The sequence below is a fragment of the Tupaia chinensis genome, unplaced genomic scaffold (genome assembly GCF_000334495.1).
Source record: "Tupaia chinensis unplaced genomic scaffold, TupChi_1.0 Scaffold147500_1, whole genome shotgun sequence".
NCBI lineage: Eukaryota > Metazoa > Chordata > Mammalia > Scandentia > Tupaiidae > Tupaia > Tupaia belangeri.
Genome location: NW_006207351.1, coordinates 987,504 through 1,007,662, shown reverse-complemented (window position 1 = coordinate 1,007,662; position 20,159 = coordinate 987,504). Strand labels below are relative to the sequence as shown.

The window sequence follows — 20,159 nt, the reverse complement described above, 5'->3', positions numbered from 1 at the left end:
GCCCGGGCGGCCGCCCGCTGGCCTGCACGCCGGCCCGCGCGGGCTCGCGCTGCGACCTGGGCCCCCGGTGGCTGCCTCCCGAAGCGCCCTGCCGCCCTGTGCCTTCCCGCCCCTCCACTGTGGGGCCGACAGGTGGCGTGGTGGCTAAGGGCGCCTGACTGCCACGTGGTTGACCGCGGTTCGAGTCCTGGGCCCGGTGTGTGCTTTCTCTCTCTGTCCCTCTCTAGTCAATTCTTTTTAGAAAGCTCCGCTCTTCGTCCTCTGTGCACTCTTGCCGCCTGCAGTTAGGCGGGGTCAGGCGTCTCTCAGCCTCCCGCCCTCTGTTACCGTGTAGGTGGGACTCCCCGGCCGATGCCACCTACCGAGGCCCCCAGCCCAGCCCTGTCGCGGTGGCAGTGTCAGCCCCCACTCCGTGCACACTCGGGGCCTGGGCACGTTTCCCGGGGCTCCCTCCCGCCTCCTGGGTGCCCAGGCTGTCCCGCTGAGGCTGCAGGCCTAGTCCGCCCACAAGCAATGCCGTGGCCACATCTGGGGACTCCCTTAATAAAGCTGTGGGGTCCCCCAGTCACTTACTCTTCCTTTCCTGGCTCAGACTTTCCTCTCTAAACGACACAATTTAAAGCCCCGAATTGTGGACGCGAGTTCCCACAGCCGAGAACATCCTAGATTCGGAAGGTGACATCAGAAGAGCTTAACTCCCTAAGTTGGTTTGGAAGACACAATTCTTGTTTAGATATTTAAGTTCTGGTACACCTGTTTAAAATACTGCTTTCTCGGGACCAGCAGATGTTATCATGGTTATGTCGCTGGACTCCCTCATGGTCAACTATGGTTCAAGTCCCAGACCTGGTGGCTTAAAACTGATGCCAGGCGTTTGTATGTGCATGCTTAAAATCCCGAGAGAACAGAGAAGGGATTGCCGAGTGGCGATCCCCCTGGGGGGATGATTTCTTGCTTTCTCTCTCTGGCTAGCACACATACTCTAGAGCAAAAATATCTCTAAAATACAAAAATAAAAATGAATATATATAGTTTTCTAGTCAAAGCTAATATACATAAATTACGAGTTTTAAAAAATCATGCACTTGAATTTTTGCCATATAGTGTGTGCTTGCCAGAGAGAGACAGAGAGGGGAAGTGAGAAATCACCCCCCTACACACACCGTGATCCGTTCTCCTCTTACGGTTTTGGGCATACACACAAAAGTGCCCAGCATGATGTTCAAGTCACCAATCTGGGACTCAAGCCACTGTCCACCACGTGGGAATCCGTCACCTTAACCACCATGCCACTTGCTGGTCCCGATCATCGATTATTTTAAGATACAAGAAAACTATTTTGAGGGTAATTAAATTTTCCAGTGTAATTCAGAAGGTACTCTGGCACAAATAGTTTGAGCCATTTTTCAGTGATCTCTTTTCAACTACAGATGTAGAATAGCTTCGGAGACTGCACTGACTACATGCTAAACGCCTAATGTTTTTTAATAGTCTTTTTAAAAAGATGTATTTATTCATTCATTAATTTTCATTTAATTAGAGAGATGAGGGGTGGGGGTGGTGAGAAAGCAAGCCACCAGGTCCAGGACTTGAACCATGGTTGGCCACGTGGGAGAGTCCAGCGCCTTAACCACCCCACCACCTGCTGGTCTCTGCCCTAAAGGTTTTTTTTTTTTTTTTTTTCTGGAAACTCCCTACCTGCTTGTATATTTTAACTCTGTATCTCTTTATTAAATGCTGCAGAGTTTGTGATCTTTCACTGTTTGGATTTCAGAATAAATAGGGATTTACCTTTTTTTAGGTTCTCCAAACTTTAAAAAAAATCAGAAGTAATCTAAAAATTCACTTTTCAGTGTGGTTAAAACCACTGCAAATCATGAACACCAATACACATTTTTAGAGTTTGAAATCTATTAATTTAAACTTATGGAGTACAGAAGCAGAATATAGTGAAAACTGTATTTTTATTGCCTTTTCATTTCAACAATGATTAAACTTAAACAAACAAACAGCCTATGGGACTAGCGGTCGCTGAAGCGCCAGACCTTGGCGGCCCACTTCAGGTTCTCCCTGAGCCACTTGAGGGCGGAGCAGGGCTCCAGGCTGCACACCTGCTCCTTGTCCACGTTGACCGTCACGTGCTTGATGAAGAGCTTCGGGTCTGAAATACGGGCGGCAGTGATCAGCCTTCTTACCGCGGCCTGGTAGTCGTCTTTGCTCCGAGATTTGTTTTCTTCACATCTGCGAAGGGAATACCTCGCAGTCAGAAACCCAGAAGGAAACTAGCCTCAGCTCCTTTGCACGGAGGCACCACAGCATCCTCCTGGCATCTCGGGGGTGGTTTGCTGAGATGTCAGTGTCACACTGAGACACTCAGGCAGCCTGTGGGGTCCCCGAGGCTTCCTACCCATGAGACCTCCGCGTGAGCAGGCTGGGAAAGCCCCACTCCCACCCCTAGCCCCACGACGCAGGAGGGAGACCAGCTCCTGACCACACCCTGACTCCGGCTAGATGCCGATGCCAGGCCAGCTGACAGAGCCTGAGCCAGAAGACCCACAGAAGGCACAGCAATCACGTCTGTGTGTGAAGCCACTAGGAGTCCTGGGAGACCCTTCTATTGAGAGGTGCTGGTTAGGGCTGACAAGAAATCAAGCAGGCCTCAGCTCTGGGGCCTCGGACATCACTGGCCAGGGTATCACTTGGCTCGACACCTGCATTGTAATATCTGTGCAATCTGGAGCCCAGGCTGCCAGGTTCATCTCCGCAGTACTCCTGCCCGAGCCTAACGAGGCAGCACACAGTGCCCTCTTAGACCCGGCCCTGAGAGCTCTGGGACTTACGTGAAGACCTTTAGGTATGGGTCTCTGAACACAGGAAGGCCGGTACCCAGCGAGGACCCACCTTTGAACACTGAGCATCACTGACGTCACCGAAGCAGTCACTGACGCTGCTAACCTGTTTGGTTAGCAGACCTGTGTGACGTCTCTAATGGTTCTAGCCTTTTTCCAATTTAAACATTACAAAAGATTGCAGCATATAGGTCAAGTATAGGCACACTTAAATATATAAATATATGCGTATAAATACGTAAAGTATGCGTCTCCTGGGACGGCGTGGGGAACCACAATCTGTTTTCAGAATGAATTGAAGTTCTATCTGCTGACCTTTTCAAAACGATCTGCAGTGCCTGTGTGGACGCGCCCGGACTCTGGATACTGCTCGCGTTGGCTACCAGGAAGACCTCCACAGCTAAAAGCATTTCGATCTCAGATAAGTAAGAAGGGATCAGCAGGAGTTTGCGGTAGATGCGTCCCTCCGATGGCGGGTAGCACCCCAGGGAGAGAGCACCTGGAAGTCGAACAGAAGGTCAAACAGTGCTGAGACCTCCGTGGGTGGAAGCTCAGCGTCCTCCCCACCCACAGGGTGAGGGCACCTACACCGAGTGTGGCCCTTCACGCCAGGCGCAGGTGCAGGCGCGAGTGCAGCACACAGAGCACATGGCAGCGAGCTCACCCAGTGCTGCTGGCGTTATTCTTGGACAGGCTCTTTAGAGGTGTTCAATATGGAGGGAGAACTATTAAGAAACCTCTCTCACTGTTTTTAAGTCTCGCTGTGCCAAGTGCCCATTTTAAGCCGCACTGGACATAACATAATCCCAACGTAACTTGGACAGTTTTCAGGAGGTATGGTCTAATGGCATCGACGTCTACTTATGCCTATCTCGAATCATGAACCCAAAGTATATAAAGAGAAGAGAAATGGCAATCGGAGATTTTACTTCTCATCAAATAGTTACCACAGTACATCTCAGTACACTGTTTTCTCTTTCACTTGCTAGACGGTATGTACACTCACTAGGGAGAGAGACAGAGATGGAGGGAGAGAGAACATCCCCCAATGGGGCATGGCCCTTCTGCGACCACTTCTCCTCCATTTTCCCTCCTGTCGGGATTCTGGACACACACACACATGTACCTGGTGTGTTCTTTCAAGTCACTGGGGCCAGGATTCAAACTGGAGCTGTGTGTGGACTCTGGCTCACGTCACCGCGGGGCCAAGGCTGGCCCACTGCACACGTACTCGGTGCCATGAGCTGACCCAGGACCTACTGCTCCCACCCTGTACCCGGCCCTGTGCCGAGCACCGATGTAAACACACTCCCACCCTTCAGTGCTCTGCGTGCCATGGCTGCTCTCGCCAACTGGCGCCCTAGAAGCTCCACACACTTAACTGCCAATGGTCCAGGTCTTAGCAGAAAGGACACACACAGAAATCCCCCCCAAAGCTCCTAGGACACCCAGATCATACACCGGCAGGTTAGGTTGCTTTATTTCACTGAAACCGGTTTCGATCTGCATGTAAAACCTGCTTAAAATGTTTTGTTAATGGGCGCGTGTGCAGGCATGCCCAAAGTCCTGAGAAGAGGAGGAGAAGGGACTGTGGTGTGACTATTCCCCCTGGAGGCTGATTTCTCACTTTCCCTCTGGAAGTGCACATGCCCTATGACAAAAATCTAAAAAAAAAAAAAAAAAAAAAAAAAAAAAAAAAAAAAAAAAAAAAAAAAAGAAAGAAAAAAGTTCTGTTAGGGTAAGTTTTGGGCTGGCCCTATGTCCTGGTCATTAAGGGAGCAGGATCCCACGTGGCCAACTCCAGTTCAAATCCTTGCTTCGGTGGCTTGAAAAGCACACTGGGTGCATGTGCGTGATGCCCAAACCCCAAGAGGGCGGAGAACTGGAAATGGGACTTCACGTGATCACACCCCACCGAGGGCACTTCCTCCTCTCTCCTCTCTGGAGAGTACGTGTGCCCTCTGGGAATTTAAAAAAAAAAAAAAAAGGTAAGTTTCTTCAAAAAAACCTTCCCATGTGGATGATGGACCTCCGAGGACCTATGAGGTGTGAGGCACCTGCACTACACACATCATAACTGACAAGTCAGGACTTGAAGGCAGGTCAGTCGCTCCCGTGACGGGCCAGCGCCCTGGGTGGGCACTCAGGTGTTGAGGCCAGGTGAGACCCTGGCTCTCTGGCTGCAGAGCCGGGCTCCTGAGCACTCGGTGTCCTACTCCCGAGGTCACTGCCAAGGGCAATGCATGTGCCTTGCTGGCTTCCCAAGCTGTGGCAGGTGCAATTCACGTGGACTGTTTCATGGTTCTGACCAGAAGAGGAAGACATTTTAAAAATAACAAGTAAAAATGTACTGTTTTTTCCCCCTAAAACCAGAAGAAAGAACACAAGAAGAAAAATTCTCCCCGATTTTGCAGGGGATATAACAGAAATACACACTGGTCACATCTCCCCTCCTGACTTTTCGGCATCAAGAAAAAAAGCATTATCTCTTTTTCCTTTTTTTTTTTTTTGGAGGTTTTTGCTATAGGGCACGTGCGCTCACCAGAGAGAGAGAGACAGAGAGATAGAAAGTGAGAAATCACCCCCCAGGGGGGATGGCCACACCACAATCCCTTCTTCTCCATTCTCCTCTCGGGATCTTGGGCACGCACGCACACGCGCCCGGTATGAGTTTAAGCCACCGGGTCTGGGACTTGAACCGCAGTCGACTACATGGGAGTCCAGCAACGTAGCCATTATACCAACTTCTGGTCCCAAAAAGCATTCTTTAGGGCCAGGAGAACACATGGGGAACCGATCGGAGGAAGCGACTTTGCTGTCCCTGGATAAGTTCCTGCTTGGGAGTCTGAGAACAAAGGCAAAGCGAAGCCTTCAAGAACGTGAAAGGCAGCCCAGACCAGCACTACATCCGCTGTCACATATGCAAATCCTGAAGGTTCTCCATTATTTCAAACCCTATTGAAATGGAGCTGGGGAGCCAAGAAGGAAGGGCCCTCATGAGTCTGTCCCTGTAACAGAAGTACAAGGAGTCGCACCAACAGGAATTTTTGATCAAGCCCTGCTGCCTGTTCTGAAACGGCTTCAGTAGACACACTGTCTGTCACCTTCCCAACCTCTGTAGATGCAACGAGGGTCTGCCAGAGTCACTGTATCCCAGACGCCGCCCTCGCTGGTCCTGGGTAAGCTCCGTTTCCCTGGTGCTTACTGTAATGCCACTGTGCATGTGTATTCGCTTGCAGCTCAATTAGAGAACACAAATAAAAAGTGGGCAAAGGGGTCAATAAGACATTTCTCCAGAAAGACACAAAGGGCCCCTAAGCACACGTGATGGTGCTCAGTGCCACTCCGTCGTTAGACGGAGACCCTGTGAGACAGTCACCCACACACCAGGAAGGCCAGGAGGACGGTGTCGGAGAGGCAGAGGCAGGGCTCTGGGACAGAGACGTGCTGAGGTGCAGCTCCTCACATGGTGGGCTGGCGGCTCTGCGAGATGCTGAACACGGACTCGGTACAGGCGCAGACACTGCGTGAATGTCTGGGCGGCCAGAAAAGCAAACGACTCAAACGTGCATCAGCCAGCGAGGGGACAACAGAGTATTATTCAGCAATAAAAAGAAATGATGCCATGACACAGCGACGCCGCCATGAACTTGCAAGCTATGCTAAGGGTGCGAAGCCAGTCACAAAAGCCCGCACACGACACAACCCACTTTGCTGCCATCTGTCGGGACAGAGACAGAGGCCTGGGGCTAGGGCGTGGCGGGAAGACCCGCCAGGAATGAAGGCTGATGTCACAGGGCTTCCTTTTCTGGAGGCACTCAAGGCATTCTCAGGGGGAATTGTGCTGACACGCTGCGACCGCTCCGGAAACCACTGCACCGAATGCTTTAAGTGGGGGACTATATATATATGAGTTTATCTCATAAAACCATGAAGAATAATAAGACAGGGCTAGTCCCACGGTGCAGTGCTTGGGCACGGGGCACAGGAAGCCAGGTCCCACGTGGCTGACCGGGGTTTGTGTCCTGGTCCCGTCAGTGTGAAAAGCACAACAGGTGCACGAGAGTGCCCAGACCCTATGGGGTGACAGCCTGCAGGAAGCAGGGCTGTGCATGACCAGGCACTGCTGGGGGTGCTTGCAGGTTCCCCGCCCTCACTGCACACCCTTTCTGGCATTAAAAGAAGACTATGAAAAAAGGGTCGACCTGTGGCACGGTGGTTAAGGCAGCTGGATTCCACACGGCTGACTGTGCTCTGAGACCTGGACCCAGCAGCTTGAGAAAGCCACCGAGTGCGGGTGCGTGTGCCCTAAATCCTGCTGGGAGGGAGGGACGGAGGAGAGACCAAGTGTGACCACGTCTAGGAGGGTGCTTCCTCTCTCTGGTGAGCACAAGCACCCTGTGGCAAAGTAAAATAAAGTAAAAAATTTAAAAAGGCAGAAGGCACTGGCCCTGCCTTCTCAACAGCATCTTGACACAGAATGAGACGAGCCTCACCCCAAATCAAGTCCTACGAGATGTGCTTCGAGACCCGCGTGGCCGTCCATGCACGTGCTAAGCTATGTCTAAGACAAAGCCAGAGGTGACTCCAGCATTCTACACGTCCGCACTGTCGGGAAATGAGGCCTTTCAAAGACTGGTCGGTGGCTCTGAATCCACGCCGTCTCATGATCCAGGCACATCTCTGTAAACAGGCTCTTCCTCTGTGATGTCACTCGCTAAGAAGTCACGAAGCAGGAGAGGAAGGCCGAGGTGCGACCGGGTGAGAGGAGTACAACCCGGAAGGAGTCTCCGAGGGGCGCAGGGCCGGCTGTCTGGGATCGCAAGGAGAGACGGTAGCACGGTTTCTCTGGGGAGGGACGACGATGCTCTTAAATGGAGTGCAGGGGTGGCCGTGCGACTCTGAGTGCACTTGAGCCACCAGACGACACTTCAAGCGGGTGAGCTGCATGGAACTGAGCTGTATCTTACTAAAGCTGCCAACAATTCTTAAGTTTAGCTGTCTTCATATAACATATATTTCAACCAAAAATTAAGGTGACTTATAGGAGCTGAGTTGGCGCTTTGTCACCGTGGCCTAGAAGCCCTTCTGACGGCATCCTACCAACTGCACGGCGCAGGCTTTGAGTCTGACGGGAAGCGTAAGTCGGCACGCCGCAGGTGTGTGTGTGCTTTCCGGCAGTCCGTCAGGAAGCACTATGAAGAGTTAAGAGCTAACCACAGGGGCCAGCAGGTGGTGTGGTAGTTAAGGCACTGGACTTCTGTGTGGCCTACTGCGGTTCGAGTCCCGGACCTGGCAGTTTGCACTCTCTCTCCCAACCCCCATTTCTCTCTGGTGAACACACCTAGCCTATAGCAAATTAAAATAATAACGTAGACAGAAGTCTGGCAGCTTTTCCCTGTTTTTCCAAAGTCCTCTCCAGAGGGACTAAGGGTAGTCACGCCCCCCAACACTGACAGACCATTTTTTCCATTACCAGGGTTCTTCCTACATCCTGTCCCTGGCATAGTATCTTTTTTTTATTTGGAAAGGTTTTTGCTATAGGGTGCGTGCACGCGCCAGACAGAGACACAAAGTGAGAAATCACCCCCCAGAGGGGATGGCCACGCCACAATCCCTTCTCTTCTCCTCTCGGGATCTTGGGCACGCACGCACATGCGCCTGGCGTGGGTTTTAAGCCACCGGGTCCGGGACGAGAACCGTGGGAGTCCAGTGACATAGCCATTATGCTAACTGCTGGTTCCCGTGGCACAGTATCTTTGAGATATATATTTCAACCAATTACAGTATATTCTTTTGCTTATCTCTTCCCAAGACACAGAACTTCCCTTTCCTTGAGATGTAGATTAAGCAATTCTTTAACTAATCTCTCCCCAAGACACAGATCTTCCCTTCCAATCACCAACCTAGGAATTGTGGAACCCACCTACAACCTACACAACCCCCCACAACATGTCCCCCCTTTTTGGGCCAGACTAATGGAAATCCCTTCACTAATTTTGTCTGTCACTCTCAAAATCAAATAAAAGGAGCCCCTGTACCTGATCACCCCGAGAAAGGCATGTCTGCCTCCTCTCCGGGCCTCGGTCACTCATATTCTGCTTGGAAATAAACCACATTAATTATTATTTTTTTTGGAGAGGTTTTTGCCATAGGGCGCATGTGCCCGCCAGAAGGACAGAGAGACACAGAGAGATAGAAAGAGAGAAATCAACCCCCCGGGGGGATGGCCATGCCGCAATCCCTTCTCCTCCATTCTCCTCTCGGGATCTTGGGCACGCATGTACACGTGCTCGGCATGAGTTTAAGTCACCGGGTCTGGGACTCGAACCGTGGTCGGCTACATGGGAGTTCACTGACATAGCCATTACACTAACTGCTGGTCCCAATTATTAATTTTTTAGAGTTGGTTATTTTCCGTTGACAATAAAATAAAATAAATCTAAAAAAAAGCTAACTACAAAATTGAAATGAGGTGTTAGGAACAAACAATTATATTTTCCTTTGAATTTCAGATCACCCTTTTAAAAAAAACTTTACATTTAAAACTTCTTTTGAGGGACCAGCAGATGGTGTAATGGCTATGTTGCTGGACTCCCATGTAGTCGACCACAGTCTGAGTCCTGGACGCAGTGGCTTAAACTCACACCAGGCATGTGTGCATGCGTGCCTAAGATCCTGAGAGGAGGATGGAGGAGAAGGCGTTGCGGTGTGGCCATCACTCTGGGAGGTGATTTCTCACTTTCTGTCTGTCTGTCTCTGTCTTTCTGGTGAGCACACGTGCCCTACAGCAAAAACCTCTCCCCAAAAAAAAGAAAAAAGAAAAATTCTTTTGATTATAACTTAAAACTGGGAAATGCATTTTACAAAATGATAGTCTACATACATACACACATATACGTAACTAAAATGAAAATTGTGTCAAGTCCTTAATCTTACTACCTGTAACGCAACCCAATAATTTTCTACCATTTTATTGGGAGAAAAAGTTACCACCTGTTCATGGATCACACTGACACCATCACAGGTGGTAGTCTGAAAACCCTTTCCAGCTCAGTTGGGTGTAGCTGGAATGTCTGACATACCTGGCACAGGGCGACACATGTCAGGCACTCGAATTCTTGTTACATGCAGAGGTCTTCAAAAAGTTTATGGAAAATGTACACTATAAAAAACTGCATGGATTTAAAAATGTTTTTGTAGCAAAATAAACTCGCAATTTAATTCTATTTTCTGAAGTCTCTCATATACATGATAGTAGTAGAAATGGAAATTTAAGACAAATTATTGCATGAAAGTAGCAAAAAATGCCTTTTATAAGACAGATTTTTGCTGTGGGGGTGTGTGTGCTCACTGGAGACAGAGAGAAAAAGTGAGAGAAATGAGAAACCACGCTCCAAGGGGACGGCCACCACGACCCCTCTCCATCCTCCTGGGACTCTGGGCATGCATGCACATATGCCTAGTGTTGAGTTTTGAGCCCCTGGATCTGGGACTCAAACCATGGTCAAACATGTGGGAGTCCAGTGCGTTAACCACCACGCCACCTGCTGGCCCCAGAATTCTGTTGATGTTGCAGAGGGCACACGAGCTCATTTGGTGAGAGAGACAGAAAAAGAAACCACCCCCTACCACCACCAAGGGGCATGGTCACGCCACAACTCATCTCTCCCTCCTTTGGGACTCTTGAACACACATGCCCAGGGTGTTTTTCAGGCCACTGGGTCCAGGACTTGAGCCACATATTCCGCTGCATGGGATCTAGCCACCCTAATTGCTAGGTCACAGGCTGGTTCCAAAAGATTTCTTTTCTAGATCCAGATTCTACATGGAATTACTTTCTAATGAAGGTATTTGCATGGTGGCAGGGACAAGAGAAAGCACTGCTCCTCCAGGCTTCCTTGTTACGGAGAGACAGTTGTAAGTACTGATCGGGCTCTACCGCTAGAAGCCATGTGACCTGCACCACACGATGGTTAGGTGCCCTCCGCACTTCCTATGTGGTCTGCTGTCGATGGTGCACTAAGTTCTAGGCTGGGGACACAGCAGGGTGGAGAACTCGTGCAGATGTTCATCGCCCACACTGTTTCACTCCCGTGTTGTTTATCAGATACGCCAAACTGCTTTGAACTCTCATTTATTCCCTCCGTATGTCCCAGAGCTGACATACCAATGTGCAAAGAAATCGGTAAGCCTTGGAGACAGAAGAGAAATAACAGGCTTCAAAAGACAGCCGAGGTCTGCTTAGAACACCACCTCTGAATATACATCAACTGCACCTCTTACACATTTAAATATCTAGTCTTAAGTGGATTCTCGGTTACAAACCAAAATTCAAAACCAGTACATCAAATTAAGAAGATTTTAAATGTAACTTACTTTTGTAGTGGGCTCTGGCTTTGAGCCATAAACAGCTCCTTCCTAAAGAAGTAATTAATCTTCTGAGAAAGGAAAAATCAATAGGGACGTTGTTTGAAATCATGAATTCTGCCACAGAAGATGACATACCAAGACTGTTGCTTTCTATACAGGCATCTAGAAGCTTATTGAAAAGAAGGCTATACTGTGAGACTTCCACTTTTTCTGAAATGAAAAAAAAAAAGATAGAATGAAAATCTATTTTAAGGTCAAACATCTATTTATTTTTCCTTTTGTTTTTAAAAAAAGATTCATCTAATTTTATTATTTTTTTTAAATTGGCTACAGGATACATACACTCCCGAGAGAGAGAGAGAAAGCAAGCCGCCAGGTTCAAAACTTGAACTGTGGTCAGTGGTATGGGAGTACCGTGCCTTAACCATCATGCCACCTGCTAGCCCCTTCTTTCTGCTTTTTAATGTTGCTAGAGGGTGCATATATTTGGTCAAGATCGACAGAGGAGAGGAGAAAGCACTCCCAATGAACATGGTCAAGCCACAACCCTTTCTCCTTCAGAGCTCCCTCCTTTCAGGATTTTGGGCATACAGGCAGACGCACCTGGTGTGTTTCTCAAGTCACTGGTCCGAGACTCAAACCACGCATGTGGCATGTGGGATCCATCTGATACACAAGGCCACGGAGCCAGCCCTCCTACTTCTATTTCTTACTCCTTTCCCCTCTGCTCCCCTAGGCCCTTTCTTACTGCCACAGAAGTCACAGTCACTAAAACCCAGTCACTTTACACATTCCCCAAGAAACAAAAAAGCACTGGGCGAGAGCTAAACCATGCATTCCCAGGTAACAGAGGCTGTGAGAGGGCTGGCCGCAGCTCTCCAGGCCATGGGCTCCCAGGTAACAGGGACTGTGAGAGGGCTGGCTGCACCTCTCAAGACCATGGGCTCCCAGGTAACAGGGACTGCGAGAGGGCTGGCCACAGCTCTCCAGGCCATGGGCTCCCAGGTAACGGGGATGTGAGGGGCTGGCAGCGGCTCTCCAGGCCATGGGCTCCCAGGTAATGGGGATGCCAGAGGGGCTGGCCGCAGCTCTCCAGGTGCCTGAGCCTCTGCTCTGAGCCCCGCTGGCTCCGTCTCTGCAGAGTGACAACTGCATGATTCCGTCTACACAGAGCACCAGCTTAGACCTCAACCTTCTCTTTCCCATGGACAAAACCCAACCACCCCCTAGTAAGACTTGTTAAAAGAAAAACAAACTAGCCAATTTAATAGAATTTGTTTTCTTTCTTTCTTTTTTTTTTTGGAGAGGATTTTTTTGCTATAGGGCGTGTGTGCTCGTCAGACAGAGGGGTAGAAAGCGAGAAATCACCCCCCAGAGAGGATGGCCATGCCGCAATCCCTTCTCCTTCATTCTCCTCTCGGGATCTTGGGCACGCACGCACACGTGCCCGACATGAGTTTAAGCCACCGGGTCTGGGACTCGAACCGCGGTCGACTACAGGGGAGTCCAGCGACATAGCCATTACGCTAACTGCTGGTCCCTAGAACAGAGTTTTAACAGAGTCAATCTTAACACTGTTTACATTGGGCAGTTGTCCTCGGCCTTCCCGACAACTCTGGCTGGCCTGGTGGTCAGTTCGGCATTTCCACTGGTGAAACAGGAATGGGCTGTGTGAAAATGAGAGTGAGGGGTGGGGAGGTCATCGGTTAGTTCTGAAGTCTGTCTATATTAACACGGTTAAAAGGTGGGATGCCTGGGACTGACTGAAGTCTAGCTGCTGTGACTGGCTGTAGCCTAGCAACCAGCTCAGAAAGACAGATGAACACGTAGGATCTCGGCTCTCGTAGGAATCCAAGCGTGGGAGTACAGCGCCTGTTTTAGGCCAAAATAGTTTAACAGAAATTTACTCTCAAAAAACCAAAAAATCCTTTGCGGGTGTTTTCACTCCTTCTACCACTGTAAGAGCGTGAAGCCATCCTGGAGACTCCTGGTTCTCTGACGCCATACATCCAGTAGGCTGGTCACTACCACTCTGGGCTCTTCGGTGACCTAGGCCTTACGTGGAGACGACCCTTTGTCTTTATCCCCATCCTCAACGCTGTCACCAAGGAGCTTGTCCTCACACTCCAGCCTCACTGCATGGCTCACAGGCTCCAGCACTCTACTACACAGAGGAGATGCCTTCAGCTTCCGTTCAGGCTCTCCCAAGGTGGGCGCAGCTATGTCCCATCTCCTCCTTGCTATTCTGTCCTGTTACTGTAACTGCGTAGGAAGGGCCTGCTGGGGAGCAGCCCCTGTGCCAGGGATGCCAAGGGGAGGGAGGCATGGGCCAGAGGGGGCTGGGTCGAGTTCCCGGTGGCCTGAGCATACTGGGTGCAGCTCCATCTGCCTGTGGTCCTAGCTAACTGGGAAGCTGGGGCAGGAGGGCTGTGTGTGGCACGGTGACACCTGGATAAGAAAAGCATACCAATGTCTGTCCACCCCTTCCCCCTGCCTCTCTCCCTTCCTCTCCCCCTCTCTCACAGAAGGGGAAAAAAGCAGGTCCACACGTGGGTTACAATACCCAGCAGGTGTGGGGTAAAGGGAGAGAAGACCTGGGGGCCGGGAGGCAGCACCACAGGAGGGCCTCAGAGGCCCCACACAGCTCCCTCCTGACCCACAGCTTTCACGCTGTGGGTGGGTCCCCCCTTCCCGCCCACGCGTGACTCCAGCTCTAAGATTCAAGACCACTGCCTGCCAGTGCCTGCACCGCCATTCTGAACTTGTCATCCCGCCCCACTCCCTCTATCCACTCCGAGTGACTGACGTCCCAGGGAGTGTAAGCTACGCTGTTTTATTATACAGCGGAAGAGGCACGGCATCACTCGTCATTCCAGTGCGAGGATTCTCCGAGCCATGGCGACTGCCATTGCCAGGGCCTTCAGGTACATCTGATGATGACGTGGCAGGGAGGGAGAGGGAACACGCAGGTGCTTCTGTGGGGACTGCTGACAAGCACCCGATTCCTGAATTCACTAGGAAAGCGTATTCAATATGCAAAGAACACATTTTACAGAAAGCTGTTTCATTGGGAAAATATGCAGGAATATAAATTTCAACCAAAACAGGTAGAGACTGTTTCTGATTAACAGTTAAACACCAGATGGGAAGAGAGAATTAAGCTAGACTCTTAAGAAACACACCTTGGGAGTTCTGAAAGCCCGGCAGGTTCTGCAGAACTTCAAATGTCTGTCTGTACAGGCTCTTGCCCAAGATCTCGTGTGCAATCGTACAGAGCAGAGCACGCCGGCTGAGCACATCCAGTCTGCCACATGGCCACAGGGGCGTGCTGATGGTCCACTGTGACTCTTCCAAAAAGGAAAATACGAACACTTTACTCCAGGAAAATCACAACAATGTACCCACACTAATGGGTTAAGATACCTTTTTTTTGGGGGGGGGGAGGTTTTTGCCATAGGGCGTGTGCGCTCGCCAGACAGAGACAGAAAGCGAGAAATCACCCCCCAGGGGGGATGGCCTCGCTGCAATCCCTTCTCCTCCATTCTCCTCTTGGGATCTTGGGCACGCACGCACACACGCCCGGCGTGAGTTTCAAGCCACTGGGTCCGGGACATGAACTGCGGTTGACTACATGGGAATCCAGCTACAAAGCCATTACACCAACCGCTAGTCCCCAATATCTTTTGGAGAGGGGACAGCAGGCAGCGTGGTAGTTAAGGCGCTGGACTCTCACACTGTCGACAGCGGGAGGGGGTGGGAGGTTGCTTTCTCACCTTCCTTTCCTCTCTCTCTCTCTGGAGAGTACATATGCCCTACAACAAATTAAAACGAGATGATAATGGGGCCAGCAGATGGCACAGTAGTTACATTGCTGGACTCCCAACGTAGTCAGCCGAGCTGAGAGTCTTAGACCTGGCAGCTTAAAACTCACACCAGGCGCATGTGCGTGTGTGCCAAAGAACCCTCTGCTCTCGTTGTTAAGGAAACAAAATTAGCCCAGAATGAACACCCCCACGTGCAGGTGTAAACCTGTATAGGGCAAATTCCAGAAATGGAGTTACTAATTCAAAGGAAATACGCATTTTTAACTTGTATTTTGTCAAAAAGCCCCTCAAGACAACCTCCGTGAGTATGCATTTCTCTACACCCTCATGAAAAGCTTCTCCTCGACCCTCGACCTCCGACAGCCTGCCAGGCCCAGATGGTGCTGTAACTGAACTGTGCTTTAGCTTCTTACAAGGGAGATGGAGCCACTTGGACTTTCCCTTGCAAGGCAGGCCTGCTCACTGCACAACCCTCTGAAAAATCAAACAGTTCTTGAGACAGCCAGGCAAAGCTCTGTGGGCTCCCTTTTTGAAAAAATAAAAATTTACTTAGGAAAATTACTTTCCATTGAAATTGTCACTGCAAAAGAGAATCCCGTGTTTGTAACTGATAGAATTCTAAAGATATTCTCAAAATTGAAACACCAAACTTGGAACCTTCACGGCCACTCCAATTCCCTCACGAACTACCCCGCTAGTTTGAGAAGGCAATCTCGCAGGAGACCTCTAGGCAGAAGGCTCCTGTCGAAGCTGGCCCACCCTGCCGTAACACCCTCGCCCTCCCCACTGCTGCCACGCCTCCTCTCAGCGTGGGAGCTCGGGCCTGCTTCGCTCATTTCCACCTCTGTGTCTTGTTCACGCTTCCCACTTCGGAAACCTCCCTGGCTGTTGGTCAGGCTGCTGAAACCTTTCCCAGCAAGCTTCTGACCAGAGCACCAACTTACACCCTGTGTTCCCTAAGCTCTCCGAAGCTGACGAGTAAGAGGCATCCCCCCGAGGGAGGGCGCACAGGTGCCAGTCCACGTGCCACCGAAAGCTGTCTGTGCTAGTCATGTACAGTCCGTCCTCTCACCCGGACGCAGGCCCCTGAGGTGTCTTCAATCGGACCTCACTTCCTTGGTCTGGCATCCAAGCAGCCAGCGCTATCGATGAGGCCGCACTGTCCCTACTGTGTGCGCCCCGTTCTTATCCCTTCACAGCAAACTGGCCTAGGTGACTTCTCTGGCTGCATCCCTGCGGCAGGACAGCCCTGCCAGGAGAAGGAGCTCATGTCCCGATGCAGCACCTGCCCTGAACGCTGACCCAGGCTCTGAGGCAGGGCTGTGGCTGCCTGTGGCCCCCACTCCTTACCTGCCAGGCCGTCTGGGGCAAGTGCTCAGGATCTCTGACATCTCATCTACAAGATCGGGCCTGTAACATTAGGTCCCTGGGAAAGTCGGGACATGTTTTCCCATGGTTTTCTATGCAAAAATGCACTGTTACTTTCCCGAACACCCCACAGCTCCAAACTCGCAGTTCCTATGAAGACTAGTTGGGATCATCCAGGTCAAACGTGGAGCAGGGCTCCCCCACCATATCAAGAGCTAGTTGTTAACAGCAAAGGCTCCACCATTTCTTCTCTGAAGTTAACCCCCTTTCCAGTTTACACGACAGCTCCTACACGTCCACCAGGGTCTTGCCAAGTTACACCCAGAGTTCGGCATCGGTCTAGGGAAGTCCATGTAAGAACCGATGACCAGGTTAACGAGTCGTTAAATACTCACATGTATCAGAACTTACCCCTCAACACCCAAATGGCACCGTCCAGGCTTCCGCTTTTCAGAAAGATCTCAGCAGCAACGTTCACAATTTGACACCTCGGTGCTAATCTCTCGGGCCCTATTAGCCCTTTTAAACTTGTGAAGTGTATTTTTAACTCATATAGTTTATCTAAGACCTTCCTTCCCTAGAGCAAGAACAAAAAACCATGGATTGAGTGTCAGCCCTTTGTGGCTTCACAGACCCCGAGGTCCTGACACCACACCACGGGCTGCTGGGCTGCTCTGCCCAGGGCTCTTCCCCTCAGCCCTTCCTGCCCAGTCACAGAGGGGCAGGGGCAGGGAAGGGGCGGGGCTGGGCCCGCATTACCACACCCCTGTGCTGGCCCTCTCAGCAGCAGTCTTACTCGCTGTGCTCCCCCCAAGGCCCCCCTGCCATAAAAGGCTCTCTGCCTCCGTGTGGAAAACCACGGATTCTGAGTTTTTGCTCAGCTTCTGGGGAGAGGCAAAAACGAAGGCAACTGATCATCAACTCACATAAAGAATGGGGTGGGAAAGGTACATCCACTGGCCGATGTTTCTGGGGGTACTTAACAAACGAATTATTTCACATGATGTACATGAAGATAACCTTTGTTCTAGACACCACGAACTGGAAATGCTGTTATTCTACACTAGGGTTAGTGAGCTTTCCTGTAATAGCCAGATGCTAGCTACTGTTGCTTTTGCAGGTCACACTTGGTCTGTCGTTATGTAATTTTTTGCTGTTTTGAAATTTGTAATTTAAAAGTCTACAAACACTCTTGCGTTCATGCTGCACAGAAACAGGTCCTGATGCCATCTGGCTGCGGCCTCAGCTGCAGACCGTGGCTTATGTCCTGCACCATTTTCACTCAGATGCTTATTTGTCCAAGTTCGTTTTTGGGCACGTGCACTCGCCAGAGGGAGGGAGACACAGAGACAGTGAGAAATCACCCCCGGGGGTGGCCACACCACAGTCCCTTCTCCTCCATTCTCCTCCAGGATCTTGGGTTCGCACACATTCCTGGTGCGAGTTCTGAGCCACTGGGTCTGGGAGTTGAACCGTGGTGGGCTATGCTGGAGCTCCACGATGTAACCACTGCGCCACCCTGCTGGTCCCAACGTGCTTCCCATTCAGTTATATAAATGAGTGCATTTTTCAAGGGGTGCCTTTAGTTCAATCTCAATGGTTTTACTTTTATGTTAAAAAAGAAATAGGCTTCATTAAAACATTCATACTAAATAAGGTGATAAATAATCTTTCCAGATAAGATCATTACATTTTTTTAAGACAGATAGCTATTCACCAATCTCTTAATGTTTTAGGAAATAATGACCAAATAAAATTAATCTACACTCTAGACTTTCAGAAAAACCAGTCTGAGTTTTCAAAAGGTCACTCTAGATTGTCCTCAAATGGCCCAGCAGGTGGTGCAGCGGTTGAGGGTGCTCTGACTCCCACATGGTTGATTGGGGTTCGAATCCCGGACCTGGTGGCTTGCTTTCTCGCTTTCCCTTTCAGTCTGTCTTTCTCTGGTCAAATTAAGAAAAAAAAATAACAAATGTAATTAAATAAATAAATCTTATTAAAAAATTCTGAACTATTAAATAGTGAAGAAGTTCCTGCTGTGACCAACCGTAAGCCAGAGTGTGAGCACAGGGTAAGTCCTGGGACCAGCGCAGGCCAAGTCCCAGAACCAGCGCAGGGTAAGTTCCAGAACCAGCGCAGGGTAAGTTCCAGAACCAGCGCAGGGTAAGTCCCAGGACCAGCGCAGGGTAAGTCCCAGGACCAGCGCAGGGTAAGTCCCAGGACTAGTGCACGGTAAGTACCAGGACTAGCGCAGGTGAGTGCTGTATTTTCCAGAGAGCTCACAACTTGGGGACCTCTGTACAACCATCTCAGGTGTAAAACAAGTTTTCTCATTCATTAGTTTTTGTATGTATACAGATGACCACGTACTTAAATGTGTTTCACATTCAATTGTGAAATAACTTCTTTTAAAAAGTGGCAAGTAATAGGGCCACATGGTGGATAAGGAGCTGAACTCCCACATGGCCAACCACACATTCCTGGTGCGAGTTCTGAGCCACTGGGTCTGGGAGTTGAACCGTGGTGGGCTATGCTGGAGCTCCACGATGTAACCACTGCGCCACCCTGCTGGTCCCAACGTGCTTCCCATTCAGTTATATAAATGAGTGCATTTTTCAAGGGGTGCCTTTAGTTCAATCTCAATGGTTTTACTTTTATGTTAAAAAAGAAATAGGCTTCATTAAAACATTCATACTAAATAAGGTGATAAATAATCTTTCCAGATAAGATCATTACATTTTTTTAAGACAGATAGCTATTCACCAATCTCTTAATGTTTTAGGAAATAATGACCAAATAAAATTAATCTACACTCTAGACTTTCAGAAAAACCAGTCTGAGTTTTCAAAAGGTCACTCTAGATTGTCCTCAAATGGCCCAGCAGGTGGTGCAGCGGTTGAGGGTGCTCTGACTCCCACATGGTTGATTGGGGTTCGAATCCCGGACCTGGTGGCTTGCTTTCTCGCTTTCCCTTTCAGTCTGTCTTTCTCTGGTCAAATTAAGAAAAAAAAATAACAAATGTAATTAAATAAATAAATCTTATTAAAAAATTCTGAACTATTAAATAGTGAAGAAGTTCCTGCTGTGACCAACCGTAAGCCAGAGTGTGAGCACAGGGTAAGTCCTGGGACCAGCGCAGGCCAAGTCCCAGAACCAGCGCAGGGTAAGTTCCAGAACCAGCGCAGGGTAAGTCCCAGGACCAGCGCAGGGTAAGTCCCAGGACCAGCGCAGGGTAAGTCCCAGGACCAGCGCAGGGTAAGTCCCAGGACTAGTGCACGGTAAGTCCCAGGACTAGCGCAGGTGAGTGCTGTATTTTCCAGAGAGCTCACAACTTGGGGACCTCTGTACAACCATCTCAGGTGTAAAACAAGTTTTCTCATTCATTAGTTTTTGTATGTATACAGATGACCACGTACTTAAATGTGTTTCACATTCAATTGTGAAATAACTTCTTTTAAAAAGTGGCAAGTAATAGGGCCACATGGTGGATAAGGAGCTGAACTCCCACATGGCCAACACGGTTCAAGTCCTGGACCTGGTAGCTTGAATATCAAGCCAGGTACATGTGTGTGTGCATGCTAAAATCCTGAGAGCAGACTGGAGGAGAAGGGATTGCCACTCCCCAAGGGGGAGCTTTCTCTTTCCCTCTCTCTGACACGCACATGAACCCTATGACAAAAACCTAAAAAAAAACAAAAAACAAAACAGGAGCAAGTAACCAAAGATATACCTTAATGGTTAGCTC

General features: G+C 49.8%; 1 protein-coding gene across 4 annotated transcripts in view; it reads right to left on the bottom strand.

Moving 5' to 3' along the window:
• Positions 1 to 1,974: 1,974 nt before the first annotated feature.
• TOPAZ1 (testis and ovary specific TOPAZ 1) overlaps positions 1,975 to 20,159 on the bottom strand; it is a 54,346-nt gene continuing 36,161 nt past the window's right edge. The window contains exons 15-20 of one of the 4 annotated variants that reach the window (XM_027768787.1): positions 16,826 to 16,991; positions 14,405 to 14,569; positions 11,358 to 11,432; positions 11,229 to 11,270; positions 3,165 to 3,348; positions 1,975 to 2,241 (exon numbers count right to left, since the gene is read on the bottom strand). In XM_027768787.1, the coding sequence (XP_027624588.1) occupies positions 2,022 to 2,241; positions 3,165 to 3,348; positions 11,229 to 11,270; positions 11,358 to 11,432; positions 14,405 to 14,569; positions 16,826 to 16,991 (852 nt within the window). In that variant the 3' untranslated portion in view covers positions 1,975 to 2,021. Of the gene's footprint in view, positions 2,242 to 3,164; positions 3,349 to 11,228; positions 11,433 to 14,404; positions 14,570 to 16,825; positions 16,992 to 20,159 lie in introns of all 4 variants that reach the window. The other 3 variants (XM_027768788.1, XM_027768789.1, XM_027768790.1) reach the window with 3 other exon arrangements.